At 29.2% G+C, this 16,104-nt stretch overlaps 1 protein-coding gene and 1 pseudogene across 1 annotated transcript; both read left to right on the top strand.

The window, feature by feature from the left end:
* The first annotated feature begins 293 nt into the window (after positions 1-293).
* On the top strand, positions 294-6,533 carry LOC145607333 (wall-associated receptor kinase 2 pseudogene; annotated as a pseudogene).
* Positions 6,534-10,482: 3,949 nt separating this feature from the next.
* Positions 10,483-14,549, top strand: LOC145607332 (protein FAR1-RELATED SEQUENCE 5-like). The gene is made up of 6 exons (XM_081663024.1): positions 10,483-10,537; positions 11,121-11,635; positions 11,738-12,051; positions 12,524-13,087; positions 13,383-14,130; positions 14,508-14,549. The coding sequence occupies exons 1-6, from the start codon at positions 10,483-10,485 to the stop codon at positions 14,547-14,549; spliced, it is 2,238 nt and encodes a 745-aa protein (XP_081519150.1).
* The last annotated feature ends 1,555 nt before the right edge of the window (positions 14,550-16,104 follow it).

The following is a 16,104-nucleotide window of genomic DNA, read 5'->3' as shown; positions in this document are numbered from 1 at the left end:
ACAAAAGTTGATGTTTATAACATTAGATTTTACTTGAGTTATTTTTAAGAAATTGAAAAAAATAGGTCGATACATAGAAAAAATGGCCATAATAATAAATGTAAAGCAGTTGTACAGTACTTAGCTTGTACTAACTAAACAAAGACCTAGTTATTAGTATTTTGTGGAGTCTTTCAAAAGGGCGTGTGTGCCATACTCTAGTTGTTGTTATATACAAGCAGTTTGTTTAAAAAATCAAGATATTTAATTAATACAGTAGTTGATGACATAAGTTTGTGCACAAACAAATTAAAATGATGAGAGTAAAATTGGATTTGGCTCATACTTTACTAATTGTAGTAATAGTATTATCAATATCATCATCACTACATCACGCACACACCGTGGGTGAAGATGTTGCTGCTACAAAAAAAATAGCTCTTCCAGGTTGTCCAGACAAATGTGGCAACGTGACGATCCCCTATCCTTTCGGAATAGGAGATAAGTGCCACTACCATCACCCCGAAGACGGCAAGCACTACAATATCACTTGCGACATGAATCGGAACCCTCCAATTCCAACTTATGGTGATGATGGTAGTATTCAAGTCCAAAAAATCAGTCTAAAAGGCGAATTCCGGGTAAGTAGCCCAATCTCATATAAATGTTATGGTAGTGGTGGTGCGAATATCAAACAGTCTAAAACCTGGACTCGTATTGCGAGGTTTGCCCTCTCGAGGACCCATAACATTGTTGGCGCTATTGGTTGCGATACCATAGGTGTATTCTCTGGTTTGCAGATGAATAGATCCATTAATTTTGAAACAGGATGTATAACTAGTTGCACTAATAAAGAAGATGTGGGTGATGAATGCGCTGGAATAGGCTGCTGCGAGGTCCCTATTCCAGACGGAGTAACCGACATTAATATAATGGCTTCGAGTATGCATCACCATATCAATGTGACCAAGTTTAACCCGTGCAGTGCCGCGTTTGTTGTGGCAAAAAATGATAAAATATTCCCCTTCAATATTCAAAACCTTCTACAACAAAACGACACTTCTTTAAGTAATTACAAAGTACCAAGGGTCTATAATTGGTCGATTGGAACAAATAATTGTACAGCAGCATCTAAACAAGGTAATAATTATTACCTATGTAAGGAAAATAGTACCTGCTACGACCCGTCTGTTGGGGAATGGGGATATCGTTGCCAGTGTAACCCTGGTTACGAGGGTAATCCCTATCTTTACGCTTGTCAAGGTAATTCTATCTTTTTCATTTTGGGTCTCGAGTTTTTATTAGAATCAAGAACTTTTACAATATTCACATAATCATTTTTTTATCGATTTAGTAAAAAAAAAGATCTATTTACAAATCTATTTTTTTTTAAATTAAAGATATTATTGTTAGTTAAAAGTGATGCATTGACAAGTGTCATATCATCATAACATCATTTCAATGTAGCTAATTGAGTGTTCTGTGTATATATATAGACATCGACGAATGCGCGCACAGTGAACTGAATTCATGTGAGAAACCAGCGTATTGTACTAACACGCCGGGAAGTTACAATTGCACCTGCCCTAAAGACTTCGTCGGCAGTGGCACAAAATCTGCTCATTGTCATTTCATTGCTGATCGAAGTATCCGAAAGAGAATGCAACTGGCAATAAAAATCATCCTTGGTGAGTATTACTAGTTTATTCTCTCTAAAATTACATATTTCCTCCGTTTCTATTTGTTAGTCTCATATACTCAATCTGGTGTTTCAAAAAACAACTCGTTTTGTGTGTGGCTAGTCACACCGTGTGATCACTTACAAAAGAATAAATTAACCCTATAATGCTGACCAAGTAACCTCTAAAATATTGACTAAATAACTCCTATAACACTAACTGAGTAACCCTATAATATTGACGAAATAACCCCTTTAACGTTGACCAAATAACCCCTATTACACTACGTAATAACCCTTGCCACACGGTGTCGCTAGCCACATATAAGACTTTGTGTTTTTAAAATCTACTCATATTGAATGTATTCCATTTTAAACTTAATTTTTTTATTCTATTTTATACATATTAAATTCTTATTGGTGAAATTAACCTATTGTGGATTAATGACATGACTTTATGTACGTAAGGAAACCCACCCTTAAAAATGCAATTATGGGTGATGTTTTCCCAATAAAATCTAAAAATTAAATAAGGTAAAACAAATTATGACATGTTTTGTGCTTTAATGTTAAATTCCAAATATTCTTAATTTCTTAAATTATGTGATTTATTCCATATGGGATTATCATATGAAAGCAAAGGAAGTATCAACTTATTTATTCTTATGAATCATAATGTTAATTTAACTTCTTTTTTTTTTTTTTTTTTTTTTGGTACAAAAAATCAATATTTTTTATTTGAAACAAATACTTGAATATATTTTTAAAAAAACACAACTCGAGTTTATCAAAATTTATTGATCATTAAACATTAAAAAAAATACAAATTTAATGATTATAGGATTTTAAATTAGAATTAAGTTTTATGTTAACTATAACCTGTGCAATATACAATTTTTTTAGAGGAACTCGTACGATGCACTCATATACCTCATAATGTCCCTACTTTGTTGATATGATTTGACCGGCACAATGTTTTATAACATACTTTGACTAAAACAATGCTTTATACAAATTTAATTGACTTATTTTTGTGACAATAATTAATAATCAAGGTTATATATATATATATATATATATAGGTGTTAAATTGAATTGTTATTATTATAAATAAATCAAATAATATAAAATTAAAGCTTAAGTGTCAATCCTTGTTAGAGAAAAAGACTTTTAAAGGAAAAAAAATATGATGTAGAATGGTACAGAGTACGGGAGTAGTACGTTATTCTAATAAATTACATGTTTGTTTTTTTTTGGAAGACTAATATATTACATGTTTGTTTATTATAGAAAAATACCTTTATATTTTATTTTTTTTTGAAATAAGGAAAAAAAAAATACATACTATAAAATATATGAAAGACATGTTAAATATTTTCACATAATGCATATATATAATATATTTCTTCGTATATAGTTGACAAAATAAAAATTAAAAATTATAGGATTTATATATAAATTAATATTCGTGAAGATTTGTATATATATATTTTTTGAACGGTGAATATTTGTATATTAAAAAAAAATAGTATATTAATAATACCGAAAAAAAATTTAATCAAAATATTACAAGTGTCATGTCAGATTCGCTTTTAGTATTATGTTATTGGTTTTAAAATTAAAGATGTTATGATTTTACATTTTAAGTGGTTCAAGGACAAACTTTAGTAATTGAGGGTGTATTTAAGTTTAGAGGAAGTATTTAATTATTTTGTAGATGTGAATAAAAGCCATATACAACTATAAGTCAAAATATGCCAATAGCAATGATGATTAGAGTTGACAAAATAAACTGCTAATAATGATTTTAGGGAACATAGTTCATGCTATGATTGTACTAATTACGAGTACATGCTTAAATTAGAAGCACTAAAACAAAGACAATTCTATTAAAACTTCGGTGACATGTTCAACCACAGTTGGGACTTGGGAGTTGGGAGTTGGGAGTGTTGATATTTGATCGTACGGTCGTACCATTAATTGAAAGTGTCATCATGTTTCTAATTTTTTTTTAGATACTCCCTCCGTCCCCTTTTGATAGTTTCTTATGGGTAAATTTTAGTCCAAAAATGTTCACCCCATTTGTTTTTTCCAACAACCATTAATATTAATTTTTTACAAAAATTCCCTCCAATTTGCAACAATACTTGTGCAAATTTAAATTTTCCATGTAAATTTTGTTTTTCCCATGTACTTTTATTACTTTTTCTCTCTACTTTTTTGCATACCAATTGTCAATTTACTTTTTCAATGAACTTTTACTATTTTTATTTGTGTTTATTAATTCCCGTGAAAAATGCCCATAAGGGACTATCAAAAGGGGGCGGAGGGAGTAGTTATTTAATTTAAATCCGTATTGTAATCATTATTAAATATAACCACACTACTTACACTCCATATAAGGATATAACCAATCAAATGCTCAAAATTATAGACAGGTTCTTTTTATCTTATTTTCACTTAATTTAATGGGAAATCATTTAAATAGGTTCAAAAAAATAAGATAAGTTTTGATCAATAGTTATACATGTTTTGTTAAAAAACAATAGTAGTTATACATGTTTAGTTTATCACTAAAATATGCTCTAATTACTTATAAAAAGTTTCACTCCCTCTGTTTTGTAGTATAGTGTAGGTGGGGTTGGTAGTGTTGCAATTATATATTATAAAACAAATGAAAAAAAAAAAAAAAAAGTGTTGCAAACTTGCAATTATTATGAGACAGAGGAAATAATTAAATAAGTTCAAATAAATACCATAAATTAGATAAATAAAAGTAATTATTGAAAATCAAATGAATAAAAAAAGAAACTGACGAAGTATCTTTCATCCCTTAAAATTGACAAAAGGGAACAAATGGAGCATCTTTCATAGCATTTTAAGGTCTCCCTTAGAATAGTTTATACTCTATTCAAATTGCTTGATAAAGGAAAGAAACTGATATTTAATTAGTCATTACTCTTAATCACCCTTTCCGTTGAATTTTATTGTTCCTTTTTATGTTGGTTAGGCCAGTAAGTTTGATCTCCACTACTTTTTTCTTTTTTTGTTTGGCAATGTCACGTTTATAATTATATAGGATCCTAGCATTATCATACCAAAAATTCATAAAATGTCATAGAGAATGCTTTGGAAGTCATATGATCTTAGCATTCTCACGCTTCAACTGGGTGAAACATGACAAGCTAGGTCACTATGGACCATTAATTGTGGATGTGCTTGATAATAGGTTATGCAAATAATCTATTACTTTTGTAGTATAATAGAGTATATAAACCAATTTTGAACTTTAACCATCAACTTAAATTTTTAGTTGTGTTTGGTCCATTAGCATGGTTGCATGGTATCAAGAGCCAACATGACATAAATGTCACAGGTTTGGATCTCATCCGTTCCCATTTCAACACTTCAAGTCCAAAAGGCTCTCACGTGAAAGAATATGATAGAGTATATAATCCAATCTAGGGCTTCGACTATTAGGTTAAAGTTTTGGTTGAATTGGATCTTTAACAGTGTTAAATAATAAGGGCCACCACAAACTAATTTACTTAAGATCATTTTTCATGACTACATGCCAGTTTTATCACTCGAGCGCGTAATTGTTTTAATGCAACACTTTGATTTACACCATGTTATTAAGTAGTTTTTCTCATTTAAAATCTTTGTACGAGACCAAGAAAAGTAGTCTAACACATACAACTTATTAACACTTAGATTATTATTTATGTGGTTAGGTGTTGGTGCCGGCATCATTGTATCTTTGTTGGCTGGATTTTGTTTACATTGGCAACTTGGAAAAAAGAAGATCCAAAAACTAAAGAAAAAATGCTTTCAACAAAATGGTGGTCATATTTTACAACAAAAACTTTCAAGACGAGATGTATCAGTTGGCAATATGGTTAAAATGTTTACAATTGAACAACTACAAGAGGCCACAGATAACTATAATGAGAATAACATCATTGGTCGCGGAGGTTTTGGCATGGTTTTCAAAGGAAAATTACCAAACAACCAAATTGTTGCCATCAAAAGGTCACTCAAGGTAGATTCCACCCAAGTTGAGCAATTTATAAATGAGGTCATTGCCTTGTCCCAAATCAACAATAGGAATGTGGTAAAGCTCTTAGGTTGTTGTTTGGAGATAGAAGTACCATTACTTGTTTATGAGTTCATAAGTAATGGTACATTGCATGATCATTTGCATGATGAAAGAAGAGTAGAATTTTTTATTTGGGATATTCGCTTAAGAATTGCGACACAAGTTGCTCAAGTCTTGGCCTATTTGCATACTACAATTTCTATACCGATAATTCACAGAGATATTAAGTCTGCAAACATTCTCTTGGATGATAAGTACACAGCAAAAGTTGCTGATTTTGGAGCTTCTAAGCTAGTGCCGGTAGATCAAGAGCAGTTAGGAACTATAGTTCAAGGAACATGTGGGTATCTTGATCCAGAGTACATGCAAACTGGTGAGCTCACTGATAAGAGCGATGTTTATAGCTTTGGTGTTGTTCTTGCTGAGTTACTAACTAGAGAGAAGGCGATTGCATATTCTAAGCCGGAGAGTGAGAGATGCCTTGCTATACATTTTCTTAGGAAGCTTAAGGAAGATAGATTGTTTGAGATCCTTGATGACAAATTAGTAAGTGATGGTGCAATCGAGCAGCTTAAGGAAGTAGCTAATCTTGCAAGAAGGTGCCTACAGCTTAAAGGAGAGGATCGCCCAACAATGAAAGAGGTCGCAAGAGAGCTAGAAAGGATTACATGTATTACTTCTTCTCATCCATATTCGTCAAACAACAACATGCCACTCCAAGAAGAGAGTGAAAATATGCTTGGTGAGGCGCATGATTTCAACAATGGCTATACATGAACTACTCTTCAAGTAGCCAATTGGTGGTGCTTTTGGACTATGGGAGATGATTTTTATGCTTGTTCACTACTTCATGTTCGACAAAGTTCTAGCTAGCTAGCTAGTTGCATCTATAATGTGTTTCAAGTTCTAGTTTTCCAATTGTGTTCAAAGTTCAAGTACATGCACACATGTTAAATAATGGGATATTATTAAATGATAAACTAATTCAATTGTGTTACTTTTTTATGCTTGTGCTGGTTTGATTTGTGCCCTCAGTTCCTACTTAATGCTCTATGGTTTATGAATTTTTTTTTTGAAAGAAAAAGCAAAATTTATTTATGCTCTATGGTTTATGAATTTTGTTCTACGCAAGATTAATCCGTTGCAAATAATAGAATTAATCGAAATTGTTGGGATTCTTGTGCGTATGAATTTTGATAATTATCCTTCGATTAATGGTAAAATGATCTTTTTTAGCATTTTATTTTAGGACTAACTAGTAGTCATTTGTCACCGCCTAGTCAACATTCAAGTATATGTTTGTTTTCGTGTATCCTAAATTAAGATAAGGGCGTTTTTAAACAAGGATCGTTATGTAATACATCGGCTAATGTTTTGGCCAAACAACTATTTTTTCAGCCTTTAAATTCGGGCTTTCTACTTTTGTCACTTCTTACCTAACCACACATAGGCACATAAAACTTTATCTAATAAAACCAATTTATAAACAACTTTTTGTCTCCTATCTAAAAAGTAAAAATAGGAAACCCCTTTAATTTCCACTTACTTCATTTTATATGAACAGTAAATGGAAAGATTAAAAAATGGAGGAAGTACTTAGGGCTTGTTCACATTTACTTAATTCCAGTTCAGTTCAGTTCAGCTCCAATCAGTTCAATTCAGTTTAGTTCAGCTCCAATCAGTTCAGTTCAGTTTAGTTCAGCTCCAATCAGTTCAGTTCAGTTCAGTTCAACTCCAATCAGTTCAGCTTAGTTCAGTAAATATGAACAGACCCTTATTTGGGACCACCTAGTTTGATTATAATAACCTTCAAATATTATTTGGGATTTGGGACTATATAATACTTAATTGAGAATGCCGAATTTGATTGTAATAAGCTTCAAGTATTGTTTATTGAGACTCTATATAATACTTAATAGGGATTGCCTAACCTTCAACCTTTCTTTATTGAGACTATATATAATACTTAATTGAGTCTATCTAATTTCGTTGTAATAACCTTCCACTTTTCTTTATCGAGACTTTGTAATATTTAATTGATACTACCTAGTATAATTTGATTGTAATAACCTCCAACGTTTCATTATTGAGACTCCATAATACTTAATTGTGTCTGCCTAATTTGATTGTAATAGCCTTCAACTTTCTTTATTAAGACTCTATATTACGTAATTGGGATTGCCTAATTTGATTGTAATAACCTTCAAGTTTTCTTTATTGAGTCTCTTTAATACTTAATTGGAATTGCCTAATTTGATTGTAATAACCTTATTTTTAGACTCTTTAATATATATTTGGAACTGCCTAATTTGGTTGTAATAACCTTCAACTTTTTTTTTTTTTTCACTGAGACTCTCTAATACATAATTGAAGCTGGCTAATTTGATTGTAACAACCTTTAACTTTTCTTTATTGACACTATATAATACTTAATTGGAATTGCCTAATTTGATTGTAATAATACTAATAACATTAAAATATTAGTGAGTGAGACTAATACGATCGAGTACTTATTTAGAATAATAACTATTTTTTTAATCAAGAATAATAACTAATTTGACTATTATAATATATATACATATCAATATACCTATACTAAAGGCGAAACTAGAAGTGACACTTGTCATAAATTGGTTAAAAATTTTCCCTCCAAAAGGATTTTTTTTTTTTTCAAAGCTTCTTAGAGAAGTATTTAATTTAATACTTACTTTTTTATTTGGCAAGTATATTCATTTTTACACATTCAACAAAGATTTATATATTTATTTATTTTATGACGGGAACAGAGTCATATAATACAATAATGTAATATTATCTACGAAGTATAACTTTGTAATGTAATCCATAATGGTTATTTTTATTAGTCGTGCACTCGTGCATGCAATTCTTCCTCTGTTTTCTTTAAAGATTCAAAACAATTGTAATTACAAAACTTTCATCCTATTTTGCAATTTGATATTATTTTTTATAGTAAAATAATTGTATTAAACTAATGATAAATATTGAAATTACCGTGCATGGCACGGGATTTAAACTAGTATATATATATATATATATATATATATATATATATATATATATATATATATATATATATATATATATATATATATATATATATATATATAGTATATATATATATATATATATATATAACTAAATTGACATGTGTCATTTCTGATTTTAGTAAGGAGTTGAGCATCCAAAGAGCTCTCAAATATGATACGTGTATACAATTTAGGGTCCAAAACATTCATAAGGGCTTGTTCATTTCAGCTTAATTTCAGTTTAGTTCAGCTCCAATCAATTTAGTTCAGTTCAGTTCCGTTTAGCTCTGTTCAGCTCCTAATTTCCTTCTCTCATAACATATTCATTTCAGCTCTATTCAGTTCAGTTCAGTTCAGCTCCAATTAGTTCAATTCAGCAAATGTGAACAGACCCTAAGTCTTTAAAAAAAACATTCATCAAAATTTAGTACTCAACAAATTAGAGAAATGACACTTGAATTTTTTACTATATTTTTATGAGAATAATATGCTTTAGTGGAGGATTATACAATATTCATTTAATAATAATAAAAAAAAAGAATTCTCGTTTAATACAAAAAAAAAAAAAAAAAACAAATTCAATATGTATGATTTTGATTAAAAGATTGCACATTAACTGATGGGTCCATGATTATATTTTATGGTAAAACAATCATATCATTAACATAAATACATAATTACAATAATTTAAGTTAGTAAAAGATAAAGTCTGGATATCAATATGACCCAAGATAAATTTACTAACTATTATCCTCTCATTGATTACAAACTTGACTAAGTTTCAATTTTATATATTTATTTATTTATTCTGGCAAAGATGAGTACCACGTAGCCTAGATTAAGCCATCCACTATTTGTATACTAATTTAATTAAGGAATATATATATATATATATATATATATATATATATATATATATATATATATATATATATATAGAGGAAGGCTCATGTAAGAACCCTCCTCTATATAAGAACCCAATCTTATATAAGAACCCATCTCAGCCGTTCATTTGTTTTAATCTAACCATCTAAAATACTCCATTAGTAATGGCATTTCTGTAATTCTTTATAATTTTTTTTTACACTTTTGATAAAATACCCTAAATCTTATGTTATTCTTTCTCTCACCTCAACACTTTCTCTCTCCTCAGCACTTTCTCTCTCCTCAGCACTTTCTCTCTCCTCACTCTCTTCTACATCAACGAGCTTCTTCAAGAATTGGTAAGTTTATCAATTGTTAAAAAATTATGATTTAACTTTATTACTTGATTGCTTTGATGTATTTCCAGATTTTTTATTTGATTTTTCATTAGATTTGTTTGTTTTTTTTGTGCGATTTTTTAGAACTATTTTTTTGATTTTTTTTTGTTCGAATTCCATAGTTTTTTTATTTTTTTTGTTCGAATTCCATATTTTCGTTTTTTTGTTCGAATTCCATGATTTTTTTATTTTTTTTGTTCGAATTCCATAGTTTTTTCGAATTCCATATTTTCGAATTCCATAGTTTTTTTGTTCGAATTCCAGATTTCATTTTTTATTCAATTGTTTTTCCAGATTTTTTTTTCGACTTTTTTATTTGATTGAGTTTTCCTATTTGCTTGAAGTTTTTTGGATTTTAATTTCAAATTGTTTTTTTGCTACAATTTGTATTTTTGATAATTAGGTTTTTGCATATTCATGGATTTAGATGATGTTGAAGATAATTCTCCTTCTTCCTCTATCACTCATTCAGGTAATTTTCATTGTTTTAGTACTTTAATTTCAATTTACTTACATGTTCTAAACTTTACTTGTTGATTATGTTCAAAAGTTGTTTTAATGTTCTAAATTATTTCTGGTTATGTTCTAAAGTAATTCATTATGTATGATATATAGTAATTCACTATATTCTAAAGGAATATGTTATAAGTATGTGATTTAATATGTTTAAACCCTTGTTTTAATTCTTTAATTTCAATTTACTTACATGTTCTAAACTTTACTTACATGTTCTAAACTTTACTTATTTACATGTTTTAAAGTAATTTTGTGAATTTGTTGATTATGTTCAAAAGTTGTTTAATGTTCAAAATTAATTCTGGTTATGTTCTAAAGTAATTCATTATTTTCTAAATTTTTTCACTTTATTCTAAATTTTATTATGTATGTTATAAAGTAATTCACTATGTTCTAAAGTTTATTCTTAATGTTCTAAACATTTTTTTGTATGTTCTAAAGTTTTCTATGTATCTTTCTCTTCATATTCTATGACTTCTATAGTAAGTTCTAAAGTTTACCTTCTAGTTTTAAATTTTACTTTTTATGTTCTAATGCAGTTGGCGTTATTTATCGTACTCCTGATGTTGTTGGATCATTTAGCCCGGGTGGTACCACTAAGGAATGGATTCCAAGTGTTCCCGAGGAGTTAAAACCCCGTTTGGGGATGGTATTCAAAGATCCCGAAGAGGGTCTTAGTTTTTACAAAGCATATGCAAATGCCGCTGGGTTTACTTCTAGGAAATCTACTACTTCAAGGAAGAAGAATAACAAAGATATAATTGCTTTTCAATATGGAGTTTGCAATAAGGAAGGTTTCAGGGCAACAAAAAAACCTATTGCTCAACAAACCGTTGATGAGAAAGGAAAAGTTCGTATTACTAGGAAACGTTTAGTCACTCGTGTAGGATGCAATGCTCACATATGTATGAGATATGATGGTGGAAAGTATGTTGTTAGTCATTTCAAAGAAGAACATAATCATTGTTTATATACTCCAAGTTGTGCTAAATTTCAAAAGAATAATAGGAATATGCATATTATGCATAAAAAATTGATTGTTGATAATTCAAAGGTAATTTATTTTTATGTGTCAAATATTGTTTTAATTGTTATGATTTATTATGTTCTAAAGTTGATCCTTAATCGTAGCATTTTTTTGTTTTTTTGTACACAGGTAAATGTTGGTCCCGTAAGGTCTTATACTATGATGAAAGAATTTGCCGGATCACATGATAATGTTGGTGCATCTAAACAAGATTTCAAAAACTTTTATAGAGATTTGAAAGCTTATATTGCTGGATCAGATGCCCAAATGTTTGTGGATAACTTTCAAAATAAGAAATTGCTTTGGACTGCATTTTTTTTTGACTATGATGTTGATGAAGATGATAGACTTTGTAGAGCTTTATGGGCTGATCCTATTTGTCGAAAAAATTATGCACTTTTTGGCGATATGGTTTCCTTTGATACCACATTCCAAACAAACAGGTGATGTTCTAAATGTAGAATTTTTTATGTTCTTATATTACTATCTATCATGTTTTGATGTTCTAAACATATATTCCTTATGTTCTAAATATACTGATGTTCTGAACATATATATATGCCTTATGTTCTAAATATACTGATGTTTTGAACATATATGCCTTATGTTCTACAATATGTATATCATGTTTTTATGTAATAAACATTATGCTTTTGTGTTTTACACTTTATGTCTTGTTTTCTAAACTAATATCTATCATGTTCTAATGTTCTAAACATTATGTCTATAGTTTATTATTTAAGTTTTAGATAATTCGTTATGTTTTTAAACAAGTATAATATTGACAAGTCTAATAATTAAAATAAATTATTGTGCTCTATGTTTATTTTTAATGTTCTAAAGTTTACCGTTATGTTCTAAAGTTTACCCTTATGTTCTAATATTTTCTGCATATATAATTTGTGTATGTAACAGATATAATATGATCTTTGGTCCATTTACTGGAGTTGATCATCATAAGAAATGTGTTACTTTTGCGGCTTCTTTTGTAGCTCATGAAGATATATCATCTTTTGAATGGGTTTTCAAAACTTTTCTTAAAGCAATGGGAAATAATGAGTCTGTGTGTTTGATAACCGATCAAGATCCAGCAATGAAACTTGCTGTTCGTAATGTTTTTCAAACTACAGAACACAGGTTTTGTATGTGGCATATTATGAAAAAGGTGCCTGAAAAAGTAGGTCGAGCAATTACCCAAGAAACTGATTTTTTGAAAAAGCTTTGTGCATGTGTTTGGCATTTAGAGATTGAGCCGGCAGAATTTGAAGAAAAGTGGAACAAAGTTATTTCAGAATTCAATTTGAACAATCATGGATGGTTGGCAAACATGTACGACATACGTGATATGTGGATTCCAGCGTATTTCAGAGATTTATTTTTAGGTGGCATCATGAGGACCACATCTAGATCAGAAAGTGAAAATAATTTTTTCACTATGTTCACAAATCCCCATCTCACTTTGATTGAGTTCTACATGAGGTAATATGTAAATGCCTAAATATGTTCTAAAGTTAATCTTTTATGTTCAAAAGTTTTTCTTTAATGCTCTAAAGTTTTTTCTATTTATGTTTTATAGTTTTATTTTTATTTTATTAGACTCTCTTTTATGTTCTACATTTTTTCTTATATGTTGAAAATTTTTAGTTTAATGTTTTAATAGTATTTAGATCACAATAATTATTTCATGTGTATTATTTTAATATGTTCTAATGTAGTTCACTTTATGTTCTAAAGTTATCTTCTATGTTCTAAAGTTAATTTATATTTTCTATAGGTTTGAATGTGCATTGGATGCTCAAAGGCACACTCAAAATAAAATGGATAATGATTCGAAGAATAAGCGTCCAGAGTGTAAAACACCAATTCCTTTAGAAAAAGATGCTTCCGAGTTGTTTACAACAACAATTTTCTATGATTTTCAATATGAGCTTGAAATTGGATGTTTTAATTGTGGTGTTGAGGAGATGAAGAAGGACAATGAGATTTATATTTTTAAATTAAGGGAAGGATCTAGGAGGAGGACTTTTGATGTTGTTTTTGATCCAACTACCTTAGATACCAAGTGTTTTTGTAAAAAATTTGAACGTGATGGTGTGCCTTGTAGGCATATGATTTGGGTGTGGAAGGCAAGGATGTTAGAGAAAATTCCCAAGACCTATGTTCTAAATAGATGGTGTACAATGGCTTATAAGAAGCCCATTTTTGATTTAGAGGGTAATGTGTTGGAGGAATGTCTTAATGCAGTAGATAAGAAGATGCTATTAAATGATTTGTGGACTGAAATTCATGCTTGTGTGAGTTTAGTGCAAAACAATGAAGATGAACTAAGTGATCTTGTCAAAAAACTTCGAGCCATGAGAATAGATTTGGAACATAAGAAAACAACAAATGGAAGTAACAATCTTTCTAGCAAAGTTAAAGACATTGAAATGCTTATTGGAGCTAGTTTACCTTTTGAAGTTTTGATCAAACCTCCTAAAATTTCAAAAAACAAAGGTACGGGGGTTCATGTTCCAAATCAGGTTAATGTTCCAAATGATATCAATGTTCCAAATGATACCCATGTTCCAAATGATACCAATGTTCCAAATGATACCCATGTTCCAAATGATACCCATGTTCCAAATAGTGACAAGAGAATGAAGAGTGACAGAGAAAAAGCTGTTGAACAAAGTCAAAAGAAGAAAAGATTATGTAGAGCATGTGGAGAGCTTGGTCATCATGATAGTCGTAATTGTCCAGGGAAAGTCAAGTGATATGTAAGTAAACATTTTTTAATTTTCTTATGTTCTAATTAGTGATAAATTAAAATTATTATATGTTCTAAACTTCATCAAATATGTTCTAACTTTTTTTTAATGTGTTTATGTTCTAATTTTTTTTAAAATTTTTTTTGCAGGTTGATGGATATGCTATAAGTACAACCACCTCAAACATTTAATTTATAGAAATAATCACATTTACTTGTACATGAAAAAAAAGTTGGTGAGAGCGACAACTAATTGAAGCTTAGAGTGGAAATATTTTTGTGTCGTTTTTGGAGGAGTTTGTGTCTTTAGTGTGACCTCATTCCTATCCTCTTCCTTCTTTATTGTACAAAAGAAAAACTTCAACTTATTCCAAATTAGAAATACTTTAGAACATTATAAAAATAATGTTTCAAATTAGGTTAATGTTTCAAATGATATTAATATTCCTAATGATACCCATGTTCAAAATAGTCATCTCCATATTTATACAAAAAATGTACTATATATTGTTTTAAATATATGTCTAAAGATATAAACTTAAGATTTACACAATCATATATCAATTTTTGTTCAACTTTGACCACTTTCTAGCCATCTTCATCACTCTTTTCCGTTCTTCATTTACTTCTGATGTTATAATCTTCCCACAATACTCCACTCGTAACTTTTTCATTTGCTCAAACTGCAAACAAAAAAAATACAAAGGCATTAAACTTAAAATACACATGTAATTCAGAATATAATAAAAAATACTTTAGAACATTTCCATGTAATATAGAACATAATAAGAATTACTTTAGAACATAGAAATCTAACTTATAACATAATCAGAATTACTTTAGAACATAATCAGAATTACTTTAGAACATAATCATAATTACTTTAATCAGATTTACTTTAGAACATAATCTATCTAACTTAGAACATAATCAAAATTACTTTAGAACATTATCAAGTAATCTTTAGAACATAGACATTAAACTTAGAACATAATCACAATTACTTTAGAACATAATCAGATTTACTTTAGAACATAATCTATCTAACTTAGAACATAATCAGAATTACTTTAGAACATTATCAGATTAACTTTAGAACATAGACATCTAACTTAGAACATAATCAGAATTACTTTAGAAGATAATCAGAATTACTTTAGAACATAATCAGAATTACTTTAGAACATAATCAAGTAATTTAGAACATAGTTATTAAAATTAGAACATAATCAGAATTACTTTAGAACATAATCAGATTTACTTTGGAACATAGACATTTAACTTAGAACACTTTAGAACATAATCAGATTAACTTTGGAACATAGACATTTAGCTTAGAACATAATCAGAATATGGAGATGTAATTAGAACCTAATCATCTGTCTTGACACTTACATTATCCTTCTCTAGCCCCGAGTTCCATTGTTTTTGACATTGTCCTTCATAGGTTTCCATGTGCTTCAACAAAAATACTCCACAATCATGATTGTTTGCATTGCTCTTCCATTTCATCTCAATATTTCTTGTTTCGAAAGTGGAGAAAACGGCACTCTTGTTATCAATTTCTTCATAAAATTCACCAAATGCCTTCAACTACAAAATTAATGATATGTACTTTAGAACATAATCAGAAATTACTTTAGAACATATGCAAGTAATTTAGAACATAGATATGTACATTAGAACATAATAAGAAAATAATAATTAACCAAGTCAAAACTCTAAACCTTACCATCTTTGTAAAATC

Source organism: Chenopodium album, chromosome 23 (assembly GCF_948465745.1).
Source record: "Chenopodium album chromosome 23, dcCheAlbu1.1, whole genome shotgun sequence".
Lineage (NCBI taxonomy): Eukaryota > Viridiplantae > Streptophyta > Magnoliopsida > Caryophyllales > Amaranthaceae > Chenopodium > Chenopodium album.
This window is presented reverse-complemented; position numbering and strand designations above follow the sequence as displayed.

Coding starts and splice junctions, on each gene's coding strand:
- LOC145607332 (XM_081663024.1), top strand. CDS start 10,483: ATGGATTTAGATGATGTTGAAGATAATTCTCCTTCTTCCTCTATCACT. Junction 11,636..11,737: donor TGATTGTTGATAATTCAAAG/GTAATTTATTTT, acceptor TTTTGTACACAG/GTAAATGTTGGTCCCGTAAG. Junction 13,088..13,382: donor TTGATTGAGTTCTACATGAG/GTAATATGTAAA, acceptor TATTTTCTATAG/GTTTGAATGTGCATTGGATG.